This window comes from Astatotilapia calliptera, chromosome 18 (genome assembly GCF_964374335.1).
Source record: "Astatotilapia calliptera chromosome 18, fAstCal68.1, whole genome shotgun sequence".
Lineage (NCBI taxonomy): Eukaryota > Metazoa > Chordata > Actinopteri > Cichliformes > Cichlidae > Astatotilapia > Astatotilapia calliptera.
In genome coordinates this window covers 32,198,332-32,220,635 of record NC_137439.1, presented here as the reverse complement: position 1 = coordinate 32,220,635, position 22,304 = coordinate 32,198,332, and the positions used below count along the sequence as shown (strand labels likewise).

The following is a 22,304-nucleotide window of genomic DNA, read 5'->3' as shown; positions in this document are numbered from 1 at the left end:
CAGTATCATTTCATGCAGATCAGTTTCCATTTGTTCTCCTCTATTCAACTTCACCAGCTCATATCATCTGTGCACTTCTTGTTTTCTTGAGTACCTTGACAACACACACACACACAGAAACTGAAACACAACACAAAGTCACACTTGACAGGTTTGCGCAGTTAGTAATCTGGATTTAGCTGACTTGTCTGCACCTACCCTCATATACTGGAACGTGTGTGCGTGTGTGTGTGTGTGTGGGTTATCAGCGGTAATATAAACTGCTGCTCATCAGAGACAGTCTGTGCATGTATGTGTGTGTGTGTGTGTGTGTGTGTTATCAGCGGTAATATAAACTGCTGCTCATCAGAGACAGTCTGTGCATGTATGTGTGTGGGTGTGTCAGAACTTGTGCCCATCAAGGAGGAGACAGTGAGGAGCTGCTGAGTCACCATGGCGACTGGCTGGGCAGCCATGACAGGATTTTGTTAACACGTTTTGATGGCATGAGTCTGAAAAACAGAAACCTTCTTATATCACTGATATGATGTTTTTGTCCTGATTCTTTAATCAATGAGAATGGTTCTTTATAGTTACCTATAGGGCTGCCACGATTTGTCGACTAGTCACGATTACGTCGACTATCAAAATCGTCGACGACTGATTTAATAGTCGACGTGTCGTTTGAAACTTTGTAAGATCACAAAAGACGCAGGAATAAGTGGCAGGATTTAAGAGTGTAATAACGGACTGAAACAGAAGATGGCAGCATTGCATGTAAGGATGTCACCTACCGTTAAACCCCGAAGAAGAAGAAGAAGAAGCAGCTGTGTCCCAGAATTCATAGCGCGGCCCAGCGCAGTTTCCAACAATGGCGGCAGCTAGTTAGTTTTAATGTTACTCTTATTCTTCTTTCTGGGTCACAAAATAAACGTTTAACATATTTTCAGGCGAGAATGTAGCTGTGTAAACCTCAAATATCTGCTCAGTTTATCAGGACACCACATATTTTCAAAAGCTCTCCGACGTTTTCGGAGACATCTGTTACCCACTAGCTCGTTAGCGAGCCGGGGGCTAGGCTCACTAGCGCTGTGAGAACACCGGACTCCCCACAAATCGTTTTCAAACCCACCGCTGTCTTTCGCTACTCAGGTTAAATATATATGAGTCACTTAGATAACTTAAAATGTTATTGTTTGGCTTTTTTTTTTTTTAGTATTTTATTTGTTCCTGAGTAAATCAGTTTGTCTGAGATTAAAGTTATAGTTTTTACACAGCTGAATAAACTGTCAAGCAGACAACTGATTATCAGAAGTGTGAGATGCTCCAGAATATACTCCAGTGTCCTGTTATAGTTTAGATAGCAAGGAGTTTATTAAACTTCACCGAAACAATCTGCAAATTTCATAAAAATTTAACAAACTATCATCTTGTCTTTACTTTTAGTGAGCACATACCTTAAACACTTAAAGCTGTAAGCTAATGATAGTTATATAAGAGCAGATGCTGCTGGTACAATAAGCTGTAGTTTTACGTCTAATGGATGATGATCTGATTAGTCGACTAATCGCAAAAATAATCGGTGACTAGTCGACTATCAAAATAATCGTTTGTGGCAGCCCTAGTTACCTACATGTTTCCTGTTTTCATATCACATTGTTTTCCTGCTGTCTGGACCAGGGTTTTAATAGTTTTGCAATTTTCATTAGTTTTTATTTTTATTTAGTTTTGACTTCAGATTTTCAATTTTATATCAGTTTTAATTAGTTTTTACCAATTGTTTGCTAGTTTAGTTTAGTTTTTATTTTTTTGAAAATCCTTAGTTTCAGTTTAGTTTTGATTAGTTTCAGTTATAGTTTTAGTTGTGTTTGCAATAATTAAGTGTAACAAAATCCCAGTTTCATCATATCAGTCATTCTCTTCTGCTTATCCTTGGGTATGTTGCTATTCCAGCTACCATACCCTGCACCCTGGACAGGTCGCCTGTCTGTCGCAGGGCTAACACGCAGAGACAGACAACTCACATTCCCACCTATGGGTTCTTTAAATAAATAAATAAATAAATAAAGGCAGATGAACAACCATTGATACCAGGCAACTATAAAATGTATATCTTGGCCCCAATGAGACTATTAACTCTTGCGGCACCGGGTGTTCGTAATTTTGGTTCAAGTGAATTGATAAACTTTTTGAAGGCAATTGACTCACACAGTTATGTAGATGTCCCCGTCCTGTTGTCTCGGGATGCATCACGCTGCCTTGCCTGGGGTTAGCTTCTGTTTCTGGTGATGAGGTTTGAGTGTGCTCCCTTACCTTCTCAAGGTAAGCTAGGTTAGCCTTCTTGTGTGAGCTTTTCAAGTGCACTTTAAGGTTTGTGGGATTTTTTTCCTTTAGAAATGTCCCTCATAATTTGTCTCTTTCCACTACAAGACACTTCATCCAAAACACAGTCATATTCAAAGTAATCCCAAATTGGACTCTGGCGCTTTCTCCCGACTTTTCCTGACATAATTCTGCGCGTGGACGGAGCAGCAACACAGACGACTCGACTAACGTACTGCCACCTGCTGGCATAATGAGACAGCAAGAAAAAAATCTGGAAACTAAACTTCATCTTCACCCTTGACTATTGTATGACACACACACATCAATGAAAACTAAACACATTTTTGCTATAAATTCAGTTAATTTTAATTAGTTTTGTGAACACTCATTACAGTTTTAGTTAGTTTTCCTTCTTTTGTTTTTATTTTTATTTCCGTTAACGAAAATGTTTTTTCACTTCTAGTTTTCGTTATTTCGTTAGTTTTCGTTAACGATAATAACCTTGGTCAGGACCATGCGTTTGTCACACCAGGTTTTATTAAAAACATAAAAGGAGAAAAGCAAGAAAACATACGTAGTATGATGAAACCACGATTGAACTGGTATTTCTTTCAGAGTCAACATTTCTAAACCAGTTAATGGACTCTCAGACACATTTCAGCTCTCTAGATTACTTGCTCCCAATTAAATTAGGGAACATATTTATCCTCCACATCTGCCAGCTTTGTCATCTAGCTGTTGAGAGGAGCTGCCCTGTCATTGTGGGACAGATCCCTGCTTGGCATGTAACCACGCAGATGAAATCGACTTTGTTCACCGAGTAGTGAGTGTGGATGAGCTCCTTCTATTTCCCTAAAGCTGCACATAGCAATTTGTAACTACTTATTAGAACTTATTTAACCTCAGATGTTACTGCTTGCTGTGGAGTCATCATTCAAATGACTTGCTTCACATTAGATATACAGTAGTTGTTTGATCTTTCATTAATATGAAAGTTTAGATCAGTAGAGCTTCAAAATACATATGTGCATTGTGTTTAGATTGATGATATGGCACCATGTGGTTAGTCTCCAATAGAGATTTGCAGCTGTGATGGTGGAAGAGCATACAGCCCACTGTCCCTTAACAGACGTTGTTGTTTTTTTTATTACTTTGAGCCAGCTGTTTTCCTACTTTAAGGTACAGATACATCAATCAAGTCATGTTTAGTTCCATCTGAAATACACACCTTGTCTTAAGGTATTTGATGTCACTAGTACAAATCTCATACCAGTGTTAAATGAGTTTATGTTTTGTTCCATTTGCGTTTTTGTTTTTTTGTTTTGTTTTTTTGTGCAAAGTGCAAATCTATATGAAACAGGTCGATGGAGATGCAGCCAGGATTCAAATTTGGTGGAATGCAATGTCAAACCAAATTACAGTGTCCTTCTTGATCTTAGATCTGGAAAATGACAATAAATTCAGTACACACATTTTCCATTATTCTTTTTTCTTATTACTCCTACTTTCAATGTCATGGAAAGTGCTGCTACAGCAGCGATGTGCTCCTCTACTTTTTTGTGAATGAGCCTGGATGCACAGATGTGTATGAATATATGTGCTATGTTGACTCATAAAATCTCATAATAAACCAGAATCCTGAATATAACCATGTGTTGGTAACTGCACTTAATACTGTAGCTACAAATATTTGTGGTCTTCTAAGCCAAACAGAAGTGCAAATGCATATGATTTTTTTGCCATTTTTAGCCACCAACGAGCACAGTGAATGTGGGAAAGTGTATCTCCCCGGGGCCACTAACCTCTCCATTCACTGCTGTTACATCATTAGCACAGATTTAGATATTGTACTGTGAGTCATCACAGAGCTGAATTGACCTACAGCTTAGCTGAAAACTGACTTGTATCTTTCTGTGTAATGAAAACAAGTGTTTTCTAGTCTATGGTGAGATGATAACTTGACCAGATGTGTAACAAAATCAGAACTGTATTCATTCCAATTTTGTAAATCTATTTTAACCCACATACAGATGAGAAGTGAATGAAAAAAAAAAAGGGGGCTCGTCCCTTTTCGTTCGTGTGATTGGTTCGTTTCCTTTTTGCGTTTGTGGTGGGGGGGGAAACGTCGTGCGCGAGTTTTGCGGCTCTGGAGTGCGCGGATGCGGTTGGGTGTCTGCGGAGTTGTGTTTTCCTTTTTCGCTTTGCTCGTGATGTCGTTTGACATGGATGATTTTGCGCAACGTCCCTCCATTGAAAGGTTGGAGCGGTGCACAAAAGCAGATTTGTTGGTAGTGGCTAACTTATTCGGGGTGGATGTTCCGTTGAATGCTAAGAAGGCGGAAATTAAACACTGTTTGGTTGAGAGACTGGTGGACAGGGGAGTGTTTGGGGGGCAGAAAACTCCTGCACCAGGAGGGACCACCTCATCAGCCTTTGGTTCGAGTTCTGCATCCGCATTAGGAATACCAAGGGATTGTGGTCGGTATAAACAATCACAGGCGAGGGACTGCCACCGACATACACCTCGAAATGCTGCAATGCGAACAGCAGAGAGAGGGCCTCTTTCTCAATCGTGCTGTACCCTCGCTGATGGACATTGAATTTCGTTGAGAAATAGCCGATTGGGTGATCCACACCATGATGGTCTTCCTGCAGCAATACGGCACCTGCCCCGTTTGCACTGGCGTCCACTTCCAACTTAAAAGGGCGTGCAAAATCAGGGGCGGCCAGCACTGGCGCACTGCACAGGAGAGTCTTAACAGTCTTAACAGTCCAGAACGCACACTAGTGAGGCTAGTGAGAGGTGCGACCACGTCCGCGAAGTTTTGACAGAAACCCCGGTAGTAGCCCACCATGCCGAGGAAACGGCGAAGCTCACGCCTAGTCTGAGGGGCGGGAAAATCCAGTATGGCCTGGATTTTGGCCGAGATAGGGCGCACTTGCCCCTGACCCACCTGCTTTCCTAAGTACGTCACCATGGCTTTACCAAAATCACACTTGGCGAGGTTGAGGGTGAGGGATTCCCTTTCCAAGCGATGGAACACATCAGTGAGTGTCTCCATATGCTCTGACCAGGTGTCTGAATAGACGACAATGTCATCCAAATACACTTCACACTTGCAGACGCCGCCCAGCACGATATTCATGAGCCGCTGAAATGTGGCGGGAGCGTTGCGCAACCCGAAAGGCATGACAGTGTACTGGAGAAAATGGTCAGGAGTAACAAAAGCAGAGATTTCGGCCGCACGTGATGTTAGGGGAACTTGCCAATAGCCCTTTAACAAGTCCAGCTTGGTAACGAAGGTCGCAGAACCGACCCTATCAACACAATCCTCCATTCTGGGCAGAGGATAGGAGTCAGGCTTGGTCACACTGTTCACCTTCCGAAAATCTGTACAAAACCGTGGGGTCTTATCCGCTTTAGGCACTAGGAGACATGGGGAACTCCACGCACTAGAGCTAGGGACAGCAAGACAATTCTCCAACAGATAAGAGACTTCTGTCTGGAAAAGAGCACGCGTAGTGGGATTCACCCGGTAGGCATGCTGTTTGATTGGAGGATGGTCCCCCACATCGATATCATGCTCCAACACGGTGGTACAGGATGGAGTGTCCGAGAAAAGATTAGGATGATTTTCAATCAACCGACACACGTCATTTCGGACATCATCGTCTACCCCAGTTAAATGTGACCTTAAATCACGTAGGATTTCAGAATTCCTAAGTCGTGCGCAGCCCACAGCACAACCGAAAACCAAATCGTCACCTACTGGGTCATACCGAGTTTCGGAAACCGGCACCCCCACAGTCGCAACTGTTGACACACCACCAGCAAAGTAGGGCTTCATCATATTAATATGACACACTTTTTCCTTCGCTCTGGGGTGTCGATGACATAATCCGTGTCACTCAATTTCGCCTGCACTGTATACGGACCACTGAACTTGGCCTGGAGGGAAGATCCAGGGACCGGTAAAAGTGTTAAAACTTTATCACCAACCTCAAATTTTCGCTGCACAGCCTTCACATCAAACTTCCTCTTCATCCTACCTTGTGTTGCACTGAGAGCATCCCGTGCAATTGCGCACGCTTTATGCAAACGCTCTCTGAAAGAGCTCACATAGTCTAACACATTTTCCTTAGGGGCAACAGTGTCGGACAGGAAGTTCTCCTTAAGCAATCGCAAGGGGCCACGCACTGTGTGACCGAACACCAGCTCAGCAGGGCTAAATCCTAACGACTCCTGCACACTTTCTCTCACTGCTAAAAGAAGCAGCGGCAACCCCTCATCCCACTCCTTTTGAGACTCAAGGCAAAATTTCCGCATCATCGATTTCAATGTCTGATGAAACCGCTCGAGCGCACCTTGCGACTCCGGATGATAGGCACTAGATTTCCGATGTTTAATGCCAAGTGACTGCAAAACCTGAGCAAAAATCCTAGACATGAAATTAGAGCCTTGGTCAGTTTGAACAGCTTTTGGTAAACCAAAAATAGAGAAAAAGTTCACCAATGCCTTAACAACTGGTTTAACCTTAAGGGTGCGCAACGGAATTGCCTCGGGAAAACGGGTAGCAACACACATCAGAGTCAAGAGGTACTGGTGACCCGATTTTGTTTTAGGGAGCGGACCAACGCAGTCGATGAGGATGTGTTCAAAAGGTTCCCCTAAAACTGGAATAGGGTGTAATGGAGCGGGTGGAATGACTTGGTTAGGCTTACCACTAATCTGACAGGTGTGACAAGAACGACAATACTGAGCAACGTCATTCTTCAATCCTGGCCAAAAGAAATGACGCAGAATGCGGTGATAGGTTTTCCTAATACCTAAATGTCCAGAAAAACTGTCATGGGCAAGACTAAGAACTTTGGGTCGGTACTGTTGAGGCACCAGAACCTGTTTAAACACATTCCAACCCAAATCACCAGCTGTAGGCGGATACCAAGTACGCATCAACACGTCATCCTCGACACTATAAACACGAGGGTACTGGTCGCTAGAGTTGGCAGCGGAAAAACAACTCACAAGAGTCGGGTCACTCTGCTGTGCCGAAACCAACTCCTTTTTGTTGATTTCCAAAGACAGTTGAGGTGTCACTGATGGGCTAATAGGCAGCATCGCCTCAGAGTCGCCCGTCAGTGGAACACGGGTTTCAGATTCAGACTCCGGCCCACCACCAGCACAGAGAAAAGAATCAGATAAATCCACGTCACCGTACTTGCGCCTATGCGCACGAGTTACCGCGCAAGCAGGAAAAACAGAGGAGGAACGCTCCTCAGCGACAGGGTTAGATAATGAAATATCAGGCACCGGTATCTCAACCACTCTCGGGGTAGAAAACACTTTTCCGTTAGCCAAATCATTCCCCAGAATCATCGCAACTCCGGGCACTGGCAACTGGTCGCGCACGCCAACCGGTACCGAACCCGAAACGAGCGGCGATTGAAGAAACACATTGTGCAGTGGCACACGCAGTACATCCATTTTTACACCCCAGACAAGAGCATCCGAACCACAAAAAGAGTCATCAGAAAAAGGTAGAATACCCTTCAAAATAAGAGTCTGCGCGGCCCCAGTGTCACGCAGAATCATGATCGGCACCCGATCCTCCTCTTTTTCATTCAACGAAACAAACCCCTCCGACACAAAAGGGCAGTAGCTCTCATCAAAGCCTTCACTTCCCACTCCATTGCTAGGTGAAGTGGAAGCTGACATAGAACGAACGAAACCCACACTTTTCGGCTTCCTCACCGTGTTGGCCTGCTCCCTGCGCTGTAGTGATGGGCAAGCAGCAACGAGGTGCCCGATTTCATGACAATAAAAACATTTGCGATCTGACATAGGAATAGCAGCAGAACGTGTCTGGCGCTTAGGGGAAACCCTATAACTTCTGACAGGACGAGGTGAGGAAGTGTACTCACGGCGCTCTGTCGAAAGTGCAGCACGATGAGTTAACACAAACTCGTCGGCAAGGACCGCGGCTTTAGACAGTAACCCCACCTTCTGCTCATTAAGATACACGACAATGTTTTCAGGGAGACATGTATTGAACTCTTCCAGCAGGATTTTTTGTAAAAAATCACTTTTTTGCCCGAATGTATGTGTGTCTCTTTAAAGGGGGAAGCTTGACAACCAAGCTAGCTACCATTAGCTGACAACTTAGCACTGATGTTCTTTCACTCAAATGATGTTACTTCTGGTTCCAAACATACAGCAGCAACAGCTCTGAGAAATCAAATAATAAATGATGACATCCATCTTTTACACTCTTAATGATCAGCATGAATGGTAGATATAGACTACAAATAAAACTTGCATATGACTCAAATGCGCAGGTTGAGTTTGATATATTTTTGCAATGTGCACTTATCAGAAAACTGTGCCAACATTGAAAACAGGAACTGCTGAGATTGATAAGAATTTGGAAGCTCTTCTCAATTCCAATCCCTACGCATGTTCTCAACCAAAGCCAGACTGATAGTTCTGACAAAAGCAGAAAACAACTTGACCACTTTTATTCTGATGCAACACAGAGGCATCAGGGAAAACAATACTAGCTAGCTAGATTTTAAAAAGAGAGATGAAGACCCAGATGAAACTGATTCTATGATGATGACAGGTAGCATGAGTGCCTGAGAAGTTGGACTAAGACTCAATTCGCTATCAGGCCGTTGGTGCTGAACATCTCTTGCCCTTGTTGTGTTTTGACCAAGTTAACATCACTGATGTGACTGTACTGACCATTCATAATCAATGATTATTATGGGATTTACACAAAATGTGGTACTTTTATGCATGTCCTAAACATATGTCAGTGTGCACATAACTTTCCATTGTTAATATATTATTATATAGTATTATATCATATAGTGTTCCTAGGAAGACAAGCAGCTGGGCCCAGTACATTGTGAGATTAGTGGTGACAGCCAGGGGCTTGAAGTATAGTGGAAGTATAGTGTGTGCGGCTGAGCTGTAAAGCTGCAGCACGAGTGTGTGAACAGCAACCGTTAATAAAGCAAGTATGCTGAAAAGCACTGAACCGTGGACTGTGGTCTGCTGCGTGATTACTACACAGCTACGTCCATAACGTAAAGTAAACCTCTGAGCTACAGCAGCAGCACAAGTTCAGCCACAAACAAAACTGGTGATTCGCTTCTCTACACCGCTGACTTTAACACTTCACGCTTGCAACCGTGACTATGTGATTACTGTTTTGTTCACCACAGACGTCTGCATGACAGAAGACTCAATGCAACCAGGTGGAGAGATGGACTCCAGGACACTATCAGTTACTGTCAAGATCGAATTCACACAATTTTCTTTTACACTGTTTTCTGCTTTTGTCAGAACTATCAGTCTGGCTTTGGTTGAGAACAAGCGTAGGGATTGGAATTGAGAAGAGCTTCCAAATTCTTATCAATCTCAGCAGTTCCTGTTTTCAATGTTGGCACAGTTTTCTGATAAGTGCACATTGCAAAAATATATCAAACTCAACCTGCGCATTTGAGTCATATGCAAGTTTTATTTGTAGTCTATATCTACCATTCATGCTGATCATTAAGAGTGTAAAAGATGGATGTCATCATTTATTATTTGATTTCTCAGAGCTGTTGCTGCTGTATGTTTGGAACCAGAAGTAACATCATTTGAGTGAAAGAACATCAGTGCTAAGTTGTCAGCTAATGGTAGCTAGCTTGGTTGTCAAGCTTCCCCCTTTAAAGAGCTCCGGTGTAACACACAGACACACATACAGTGGGGCAAAAAAGTATTTAGTCAGCCACCGATTGTGCAAGTTCCCCCACTTAAAATGATGACAGAGGTCAGTAATTTGCACCAGAGGTACACTTCAACTGTGAGAGACAGAATGTGAAAAAAAAATCCATGAATTCACATGGTAGGATTTGTAAAGAATTTATTCGTAAATTAGGGTGGAAAATAAGTATTTGGTCACCTCAAACAAGGAAAATCTCTGGCTCCCACAGACCTGTAACGTCTTCTGTAAGAAGCTTTTCTGTCCCCCACTCGTTACCTGTATGAATGGCACCTGTTTGAACTCATCATCTGTATAAAAGACACCTGTCTACAGCCTCAAACAGTCAGACTCCAAACTCCGCCATGGCCAAGACCAAAGAGCTTTCGAAGGACACCAGGAAAAGTATTGTAGACCTGCACCAGACTGGGAAGAGTGAATCTACAATAGGCAAGCAGCTTGGTGTGAAAAAAAATCAACTGTGGGAGCAATCATCAGAAAATGGAAGACATACAAGACCACTGATAATCTCCCTCGATCTGGGGCTCCACGCAAGATCTCATCCCGTGGGGTCAAAATGATCATGAGAACGGTGAGCAAAGATCCCAGAACCACACGGGGGCACCTGGTGCATGACCTGCAGAGAGCTGGGACCAAAGTAACAAAGGTCACCATCAGTAACACACTACAACGGCAGGGAATCAAATCCCGCAGTGCCAGACGTGTTCCGCTGCTGAAGCCAGTGCATGTCCAGGCCCGTCTGAAGTTTGCCAGAGAGCACATGGATGATACAGCAGAGGATTGGGAGAATGTCATGTGGTCAGATGAAACCAAAGTAGGACTTTTTGGTATAAACTCAACTCGTCGTGTTTGGAGGAAGAAGAATACTGAGTTGCATCCCAAGAACACCATACCTACTGTGAAGCATGGGGATGGAAACATCATGCTATGGGGCTGTTTTTCTGCCAAGGGGACAGGACGACTGATCCGTGTTAAGGACAGAATGAATGGGGCCATGTATCGTGAGATTTTGAGCCAAAACCTCCTTCCATCAGTGAGAACTTTGAAGATGAAACGAGGCTGGGTCTTCCAACATGACAATGATCCAAAACACACCGCCCGGGCAACAAAGGAGTGGCTCCGTAAGAAGCATTTGAAAGTCCTGGAGTGGCCTAGCCAGTCTCCAGATCTCAACCCCATAGAAAATCTGTGGCGGGAGTTGAAAGTCCGTGTTGCTCGGCGACAGCCCCAAAACATCACTGCTCTCGAGAAGATCTGCATGGAGGAATGGGCCAAAATACCAGCTACTGTGTGTGCAAACCTGGTAAAGACCTATAGTAAACGTTTGACCTCTGTTATTGCCAACAAAGGTTATGTTACAAAGTATTGAGTTGTATTTTTGTTATTGACCAAATACTTATTTTCCACCCTGATTTACGAATAAATTCTTTACAAATCCTACCATGTGAATTCATGGATTTTTTTTTTCACATTCTGTCTCTCACAGTTGAAGTGTACCTCTGGTGCAAATTACTGACCTCTGTCATCATTTTAAGTGGGGGAACTTGCACAATCGGTGGCTGACTAAATACTTTTTTGCCCCACTGTAAGTGCTGCGTTTGACACTGTGGATCACTGTATTTTATTGGATAGGCTTGAACATTTTATTGGAGTTACAGGAAATATTTTATCATGGCTGAGATCTTACCTGTCTGGGAGGTCTCAGACTGTTAGTTTTAAAAATGATCTCTCCGAGACCTGGGCAATGAGGCATGGGGTCCCTCAGGGCTCTGTACTTGGACCATTGCTGTTTTCTATGTATCTGCTGCGTCTTGGTGTTCTTTTACGTTCTTTTAATGTAACCTTTCATTGTTACGCTAACGACCTGCAGCTTTATGTTCCTCTAACCTTTGGAAATTGTGCTGAGGTGTCTAAACTAGAATCTTATCTATCTGCAATTAGGGGCTGGTTATCGGATAATTTCTTGCTCCTAAACACTGATAAGACAGAGTACTTGTCAAAAAACTTCAGTACTTGTCCCAAAATTTCATCTTGAAAATTGATGACATAAATTGCAGGGACAAGGTAAAAAACTTGGGCGTGTGGTTCGACATGGTGCTCTCCTTCGAGTCTCATGTTAAAGAGATAACAAAGACTGCCTTGTATCATTTGAGGAACATAGCCAAATTCAAAATCAACTTTTGCCAACGACATTGCAGAGGTTCTTGTCCATGCATTTGTGTCTTCACGTATTGATTATTGTAATGCTCTTCTTTCTGGGCTACCAAAGAAAAGCTTTAGAGGTCTACAGATGGTGCAAAATGCAGCTGCTCGCATTTTAACAAGAACTGGGAAATTTGAGCACATTACCCCTCTACTGAGATCTCTTCGTTGGCTACCTTGTTAGGTTCGAGCAGATTTTAAGATCCTGCTGCTCACCTACAAGGCCAGTGGATTGGCATCGTCATACCTCTCTGACCTTTTACACCTTTATGTTCCATGCCGTGCTCTACGATCTTAGGACTCTGGCCTTCTAAAGGTTCCCAGAGCCAGAAAAAAGACAATTGGAGAACGTGCGTTTTCTTTTCGTGTACCATATTTGTGGAACAACCTCCCTCAAGATGTTAGGCAGGCATGCTCTGTGGGGATTTTTAAAATTAAGTTGAAGACACATTTGTTCAACCTATCCTACATGTCTTAATTCTAGGCTTTCTAGTTTTTAAATTCTTATTGTTTTTAACTTGTATTGTGTTTTTTACTTGTATTGCTATGTATTGCTTTTATTTATTTATCCTTTTAGTTTCAAATAGCTGTACAGCACTTTGTTTATTATTGTTGATAGTTTTGTAGCCCAGGGATTGAAGGCTACAATGGGCCTACAGTTGGATTGTAGACCCATTCTAGGTCCTGACATCCAAGTATATGTAGCTCAGGAAGTCCAGTGGCGTATGAATGTGTGGGAATGTTAGATAATATGCAAATGTGTACAGAAAAAAGTGCTTGTGTGAATGAGACAAGTTGTATAAATTGTTTTGACTTCTCAGAGTAGAAAAGACCTATATAATAACTACTTCATTTACCATATGACTGCTCTTTGGTCTTGCCCATAGTGGTGGAGAGGCTGGAATTGGAAATTGATTCTGTAGACAGGTGTGCTTTAATCACATAACAAGTTGAGATCAGGACTATCTACAATTGATTGAGCCAATCTGTGGGAGCCAAAATTCTAGCTGTATTGTAGGGGATCAAATATTTCACTCAGTGACATGCAAATTAACTTCTAACTTTTATATAATAGTTTTTTGGGTTTTTTTGGGGGGGAGGGGGGGGGGTATTTTGGTTTATCTTCTGACTCTCTCCAATAAGACTGCATTAAAAATTAGACACTAATTAGAATTTGGATGTGAGCTAACTTACAAATTCAATAGATCAAATAAACTGTGACAGTTAAGAATGTTGTAAATAAACACTTTCCAACCAACTGATAGTTTAATTGTTGATTTTGATTGTTAATAACTTTTTTGCATCACAAATCTTCATTTATAGTTATAAGAATGCATCAGCGTCTATAGCAGAAATGTAACAGTATACATTTTTAGTTTTAGTATGACATTTCCCTTTTTGTTTGGTTTTATTGGAGCAGATTATGTGGTCTGACTGAGCACTCTAAGCACTTTAGACAGCATAGCTCATTCACCCATTCACACCCACTGATGCAAGCATTTTTTTCCTACTTTTTTCTACATAAATTGTTGTTTAATGTTGTAGTGATTGAAATGATGAAAAGACATTTTTGTTCAATGACTCTTGCAATTCTAAGAGTTACTCTATTTACTGATACTTTAAGATTGAAAAATCTATAATGCAAACTCCTCCCAGAAAACTTTGTCAGCCTGGTCAAAATAATTACAAAACCTAGCTAATACCCTTTTTATGTAAAGCAGAAAAAGGCAGCAATTTGGAAATAGAGCTTAATTGACATTAGGTTTCGCGTTACCTCACACACAGTTACAAAAATATCCTCAGGTTAATCTCAGTTGTATTATGACGGTACAGCAAAGTGTTTAAATTCCTGCCAGTGTGTGTGTCCTAGCTTGTGTGAGGACTGCCAGTGGTTTGGAGGGTGAAGTGATTACGTAGCAGACGGTTGGCTTCAGACAGGGAGAGGTGGTGGTTTTCGGGTAGAAAGACAGTTTTTAATCCTTCAGACCTGAACAGCTCACTCAACAGTCTTACCGTCACTATAAGCTTTTTCTTTTTTCCTCCTTACTTTATGTACTGCTTTTTCTTTGCATAGTAACATAGTAACATGATAATACAGATGTGTCGCACTGATGTTAAAGTTTATTCTAAGAGGGAACCCACTGATTGTAGCCATCCTGTTGAAATAATGTTGTTTGTAAAAAAAAAAAAAGAAGAAAAAAAAGAAAATGTGATTCACAGAATGTTTATTTGAATAGAAATAAATTTTCACATATTTTAAACTTAACTAACTGTCTCTGTTTAGTGCAACTTTCTTGTAGTTGTCCACTATATTTCAACATTGTAATACAGTTCACAGGTATAGTAACTGTTGACTTTGCAGATTACATTTTTAGAAAACTACCTAAAAACAAACAGAATATATTATTCTGCATCTAAAATGATGAGCATGACCAGCTGTTAACTTTACTTTAAAATTTTGGAGTGCACCACTTTTACTAGTACTAGTACTACCTTAAGATAATGTTATTTCATATGTATTATACATTGTGGGAAGAAATATTGAGAAATATATAAGCCAGATTCACTCTTCTTACAGCTCAGCTGTAATACAGCTATTACAGCTTATTCACTAGCCACTCATTAACTATGCATGCTGTAGAGGATGTAATGCACATTGGTTTTATCAGAGCTTTTTCATCTGAAAATATCTGCGTACTGCAGACATAAATAGACAAAAAGCAGCTTCAAACTGAGCAGAACTTCAGAGTCCTGTGATCATCTTTAGTGTTTTTATCATTGTTTTGAGTAATTCTCTGTAAGTAAATCTTCGTATTGAATCTAGAAATTATATACACTGTTACCTTCAAAACGTGAAGCTTTTCCATAATTGGGATTCTGGATAAGCTTCTGTATGGGTTGTATTTCCAGACACAAAACTTAATTGTTATTCTGTATAATTCTGTATGTCAGTAATGATAAAAAAAATGTCTGCTATTGTGAGTAAAAACAGTAGATAGACAGATTCAATGAGGCAAAAAAAAGCCCCCCCCCCCCCCCCAAAGAACCCCAAGTTCAGGCCTCTGAATGTTCTGGCTGATGAAACCTGTCCAATGAAGCGATAAATATTGCAGTATAATACGCTAGGAGGGCAATGGAGGCTTCTATTTAGGGATAGTTCATTTTAAAAATTAGAATGATGGCATTATTGAGTACATCCTGATTGTGTTTGTGTGAGGAAGAGTCAGGAGGAATGTGTGACTGTGACACAAAGTACTTGGAATGAGCACTTTTGGTAAAAATGTATGTTTATGAGAAAAATGAGAGGAGAGTGAAAAAATAATACATTTGCATGTGGATTAGCGCAACAGTGAAAACCAACAAGAGAAAACAAGACTGTTAAAGAACCCCAAAGTGACTCTCAGTTTGGGAATGTTGTGTGTGGTGACCACTGTAAGGTGTCTGACCCCTGAAACAATGGCCTACAGTTCTTCTCAAGGCCTGCTAACACTCTACTGTATGTCCTCATCCTGGCTGCTGGCCACAGAGTGTCAGTGTGTGTGTGTTTGGTACAGTTGCAAGACAATGACAGCTTGTTTGCCGCGAGTGTGGATGGAGGGATAAACAGAAATAAAGGACAGGGAGAAAGAAGAGTTTGTAATAGGGTCATGCTGTCTAAGTGTTGGGCTGCAGTGTGTATTTGTGGGATTTAGAAAGTTGTAAGGGGTAATTTCTTAACTGAACATATTGATTTAAGTTATGTCAGGATGAAGTGCATTTCATATTCTTATTTCCTTCCTTGATGCATCTTATTCCAGAAACGGTTTGTCAGTCAAATTGTGCCTCTGTGTCATGGATTAGTTTGCATCATATTTGCTTTTTATGCTGTACTGTATATTACCGCTCTACTTTTCTCCACATTGGAGCTTGCTGAACAGGTGCTTCAATTAAGCATTTAATTAAGCATTAAGATTCCTTCCAAATTAATACGATTCCCAGTAGGGCTGTTCGATATAACGATATATATTGGATGCAATATAAAAACATCTATCGTTTCAGTTTACGCTATCGTTTGTTTAGTGGTGTCGCAAAATAAACTGTTTATGGCAATATTTTTTCATCGTTTTGATGGTCACTGTAGTGGCTGTATTAATTTCTTAAAGTTCTCTCTTTCTCTTATATTTAATATAACCACACTACAGACGGACAAGCGCCTGTTTTTATGCGTTGCCGTTAGCAACAACGACAGTAAAACCATCGCGTGTCCGCTTGTTTATTTTCCACATAACCCTTTCACAATAAAGCTCAAGATCCTGTTGAGACTTTTCAAAATAAACTGAATCACGTGAAAGAGTATGCAGAGTATTTACGGATGAGAAGCAAAAAAGAGTCGCCAGGTGCTAAAAAATAAACCTTAGACTCAAACGTTAGAACAGCCTTTTTCCCGCAGCACGCCGTATAATAAATACCCACAAAGAAAACGGCGTCCGTTACAACTTATGTCTAAAAATGTATCGCTTCATGCATCGGTTAAAACACTCGACTCCAGGTACATGACGCCCAGCTGGAAACACTTAACGCAAGTCGAGCTGCCCGAGATTCACAGCATTTACAGAAAATGTTAAATCTTTGTGATTTATATCGTTAAGGGGACGATATATGTCTTATATTGGGATATGAGATTTTGGTCATATTGCACAGCCCTAATTCCCAGTTCCAGATGCACTGAAACATCCCCACAGCATAATACTCCCACTACCATGTTTCACTGTGGGGACGGTGATCTTTCTTCTTTCTTCGCACATAAGCAACATATCTGTGCTTATAGTTTCAGCTCATCATCAGTAATTCTTTTTTTTTTCAACTCTGAACTGCTTTTGTTTTTGGCACGATGCTTTCTCAAGTAACAGTTCAGGCCCTTTGTGAAGCTTTTATATTGTGTGTAAAGATACTCCTCAGTTTTGACTAGATTTTTCAAGCTTTGAGCATTTGAAAGGTGCTTAAAAAGAAGTAAATGGTTCAATAAAAAGGTCTGTTTTCAAGTTGCTTATTAATATTTACCCAGGTCATTTTTTCTGAAATATGCCTGCTACTTTCTGTAGATAAGTAATTTAAGTTTTCTAAAAAAGAAGTCATATGTTGAAAATCCCTTGCTCTGTTTAAAAAAAAACTTGGGAGATTTTTTCCCAAAAACTGCCTGATAAAGTTTATAAGTGTAGTGAGCAACATGGGCGCCTGACTAAAGGTGAAGAAAAATATCATTAAGCAAAAATTTATGTAAGTAATTTTGTCCCTTTTCTCTCCAGTAACGGGACTATGGACCTGAGCCTGCGAGATGCTCTGGGTGGGGGTGGCGGCGGCGTCCAAGGTGGGGCCCCTGGTGATGCCCTCCTGAAGAGAGACTTTGTGGCTTCACTGGAGAAAGAGAGCTACGATGACAAAGTTGGGGAGACGGTCTCCAAGAGTGACTACCGACCCTTACTGGATGGAAAGGACACCAAGAGCGGTAAGTTGCTACAAGCATTTAAACATAGACATAGTGATTTTCTTCATGTGATCTTCTGGCTGAATGGGTTGGTTGGTAACCCATTAGATATTTAGATATTTTGGCATCACTAGAGTTCAATTTAAGTTGCCTGCCTCACACTGGCGTCCAGTTCAAACTGAAAAACACAACCTGTATTTACCAGTTGGTTCTGTAGAATGAGCCATCAGTTGATGTGTGCTAGCACTGAGATCAGCTGGGATTGCAACTAAGCTTGACTTCATGGCCTGCTTGAAATAACATTAGGCTTGCAGTGCTTTTAAAATGAGTTACATCTTATCAATCTGATGGTAAGTGAAAGCTTAATAATGAAGCTGTGCCATCTGTGTATGGCTGTTATTGTAGTGCGCCATATCTTAAAGTTATTTTAAAGTCTACCACATATCTATATGATAATATATGTAATTTAATAGCAACAGAAAGGCAACATTATGGTACAGGACTCGGTGATTGGATTGGAGACTGTATGCTGCTTAGTTTTTTTGTCACGTTAGAAACCTGATCACTTGAAGAACCTCTGGCACTCAGCTTGGATCCAACACTTACTATAATTCACTTTGACACCATCCGTTTTTTAGACAGTCCGTCTCTGGGTCAAAGTTCATTTTCAGACTTTACCTCTTAAAGAAACACAGAAGAAATAATTAGTTATAGAAATAGAAGAAATAATTTCCCAGGCTGCGTTGTATCCTTTGTGACTGCTAACATATTATTAACTTGACACCTTTTGAAGATGATCGGTGAAAGAGTCACGTCAGATTTGTCCAAAGCTGTAGGAAAACATTAGTTAGTGTGGAGGCGGCTGGATCTCAGGGAAGTAATGTAGCACAGATAAAGTTCTGTTAACTGTTCATAATATCAGACAAAATGTGCTGAAAAAGTAAAGCAACTTGAAGCTGACTTGGCCTCAAAATGATAATTTGTCACGCAAGCCTGTGATTCAAATGAAAATACCACCAAAGCAAGGTTTGACATGACCATGTTAATCTTCCATAGATGTTGAGTTGATCAAAACTGTGTTATGAAAATGGTGGAGTACAACTGTCCTGTTAGTTTGGTAATGTTTCCTGGCTTGCGGTACTATAATATGGAGAACTGAAGACATATCACTAGATGTTAAGAACGACTGGTGGATAGGGGAGGAGATTTCGATTGCTTTTTGTCAGCACAACGTGTCTGATACGCTTGGTTACTGACTTTTAATAAATAAATAAATCTGAGATGCTTGTAAAAACGTGTATACAGCAACTGTTGCCTGAATATTTTTCTGTGATTCATTCCCTACATCATGGTAAATAAATATGGTAGCAGTAGATATTATATAGTGGTTTTAAAGTATACAAACATTGTCTATGAGGGCGCAGTGGAGAGATAAGCTTTGAGACTGCTTGCCTTCCTTCCATAATTGAACCATAGAGAAATGAAAGAAGGAAATGTTAGGGCATCAAGGTTAAGAGCAAAGCTTTTCATAGAATTGGAGTTTATAGCTATTTGGTTAATGCTACCATGGGGCCAAGCTAAAGAGGTACTTGGAAACCAAACATCCATTAAGAGAGAAACTTAGCCTTCTTTAGACAAATGATTGGTATGAACCAGATCCAGCCAGATGGTTGGATAGTAGGAAGTAGCCATTTGCAAATAAATAAACAAAAAGAAATAAAGAATTAAGAATTTAATGCTGGGCCCCCAAATGGGCAATCAGAAATATGACCAAAACCAAAAAAAAGAAGAAGAAACAAGACAAAACAAACAAGAATTAACAATGTCACATAATATTGCACAGATATGAATTTAAAAAATACCACCGTATGTCCTTATTTTACATAATCACTTATTTCAGTTATATTTAGTTAGCATTTGTTTCACAGATTAATTGTCTATAAATTTAGGGAATAATGAATCTAGTAACGAACCTCGTCCCCTATTCAGAATTGCATGCTGGCTGAAAAAAGAATAACAATAACATTTCACTAAATAATTCATTGTTAGTTATCTTTTGCATGATAATGAAGATACAGGGAGTGCAGAATTATTAGGCAAGTTGTATTTTTGAGGAATAATTTTATTATTGAACAACAACCATGTTCTCAATGAACCCAAAAAACTCATTAATATCAAAGCTGAATGTTTTTGGAAGTAGTTTTTAGTTTGTTTTTAGTTTTAGCTATTTTAGGGGGATATCTGTGTGTGCAGGTGACTATTACTGTGCATAATTATTAGGCAACTTAACAAAAAACAAATATATACCCATTTCAATGATTTATTTTTACCAGTGAAACCAATATAACATCTCCACATTCACAAATATACATTTCTGACATTCAAAAACAAAACAAAAACAAATCAGCGACCAATATAGCCACCTTTCTTTGCAAGGACACTCAAAAGCCTGCCATCCATGGATCCTGTCAGTGTTTTGATCTGTTCACCATCAACATTGCGTGCAGCAGCAACCACAGCCTCCCAGATACTGTTCAGAGAGGTGTACTGTTTTCCCTCCTTGTAAATCTCACATTTGATGATGGACCACAGGTTCTCAATGGGGTTCAGATCAGGTGAACAAGGAGGCCATGTCATTAGTTTTTCTTCCTTTATACCCTTTCTTGCCAGCCACGCTGTGGAGTACTTGGACGCGTGTGATGGAGCATTGTCCTGCATGAAAATCATGTTTTTCTTGAAGGATGCAGACTTCTTCCTGTACCACTGCTTGAAGAAGGTGTCTTCCAGGAACTGGCAGTAGGACTGGGAGTTGAGCTTGACTCCATCCTCAACCCGAAAAGGCCCCACAAGCTCATCTTTGGTGATACCAGCCCAAACCAGTACTCCACCTCCACCTTGCTGGCGTCTGAGTCGGACTGGAGCTCTCTGCCCTTTACCAATCCAGCCACGGGCCCATCCATCTGGCCCATCAAGACTCACTCTCATTTCATCAGTCCATAAAACCTTAGAAAAACCAGTCTTGAGATATTTCTTGGCCCAGTCTTGACATTTCAGCTTGTGTGTCTTGTTCAGTGGTGGTCGTCTTTCAGCCTTTCATACCTTGGCCATGTCTCTGAGTATTGCACACCTTGTGCTTTTGGGCACTCCAGTGATGTTGCAGCTCTGAAATATGGCCAAACTGGTGGCAAGTGGCATCTTGGCAGCTGCACGCTTGACTTTTCTCAGTTCATGGGCAGTTATTTTGCGCCTTGGTTTTTCCACACGCTTCTTGCGACCCTGTTGACTATTTTGAATGAAACGCTTGATTGTTCGATGATCACGCTTCAGAAGCTTTGCAATTTTGAGACTGCTGCATCCCTCTGCAAGATATCTCACTATTTTTGACTTTTCTGTGCCTGTCAAGTCCTTCTTTTGACCCATTTTGCCAAAGGAAAGGACGTTGCCTAATACTTATGCACACCTGATATAGGGTGTTGATGTCATTAGACCACACCCCTTCTCATTACAGAGATGCACATCACCTAATATGCTTAATTGGTAGCAGGCTTTCGAGCCTAGACAGCTTGGAGTAAGACAACATGTATGAAGAGGATGATGTCGACAAAATACTCATTTGACTAATAATTCTGCACTCCCTGTAGTTCAGCATCATCATTAATTCACATATATTCACAGATTTTTCTTTAATTCAGAATGGTTTAAGTTCATATAAACAGGGACAGCTCATGTTCCTCAGATTATACTATACATATCCAGGCTATCAGGGATCTTCCTGGGACTGTGTGTCGCTTTAAAGATTGCTTTAAAGTGTACATGACACTTTGGCTGACCTTGTCTAGACTGAAACTGGCTGTAGGATTGTCTGTCTTTTCTCTCAGGCTTGTTCTCTGCATTTTTTCATAGTTTCATTTTTATTTCACTTTCTCTTTCTCTCAGTTTCTGTTCCATCCCTCTTTTTTGTCCTTCTCCCTTCGTGTCATTGTCATGCTGTGTCGGTCTGGAGACAGTGCTGCCTTAGCATCATTGCCTTCACACACACACACACACACACACACACACACACACACACACACACACACACACACACACACACACACACACACAGCCATAATTAGCACCCACCTTGAGGCACAGCCTCATCCATCGAGTTGAAAGTGAACCTGTCTGGCTTTTAATGTTTTACTTGCAATAATCCAGAGCTTTAAGGAGCCAAAATAATGCATAAACCCTTGTCTATGGCACTAATATGGCATGTTGGTAACTAAAGGACATATACTCGATCTTCCCCTTGCTCATACCCGCACACCCAACCCAGTACTGTATCTCTCTTTAGCAGAGTCAAGTGATGTCTTTTCACAGACGTCTATACAGTCTGACCTTTGCAGCCAGAGGAGTTGTCCTCTGTTGGGTATGAGAAACAATGGAGTCTACCTCTAACAGGAGTTAACCCTGATGATATCAACATGGTTTGATGATTTATAAGCAGTTTATTATGTTAACATTTTAGTTTGCCTTGCACAATCAGTAGTCTGATACAAAACTCTTACTCTGACCCCCACAAA

General features: G+C 41.0%; 1 protein-coding gene across 3 annotated transcripts in view; it reads left to right on the top strand.

Moving 5' to 3' along the window:
* The window catches only part of LOC113011196 (uncharacterized), a 129,808-nt gene that overhangs the window by 8,168 nt on the left and 99,336 nt on the right, over positions 1 to 22,304 (top strand). For all 3 annotated transcript variants that reach the window (XM_080293289.1, XM_080293288.1, XM_026150630.2), the window contains exon 2: positions 17,564 to 17,763. In XM_080293289.1, coding sequence (XP_080149415.1) covers positions 17,574 to 17,763 — 190 coding nt within the window. In that variant the 5' untranslated portion in view covers positions 17,564 to 17,573. The remainder of the gene's footprint in view (positions 1 to 17,563; positions 17,764 to 22,304) is intronic.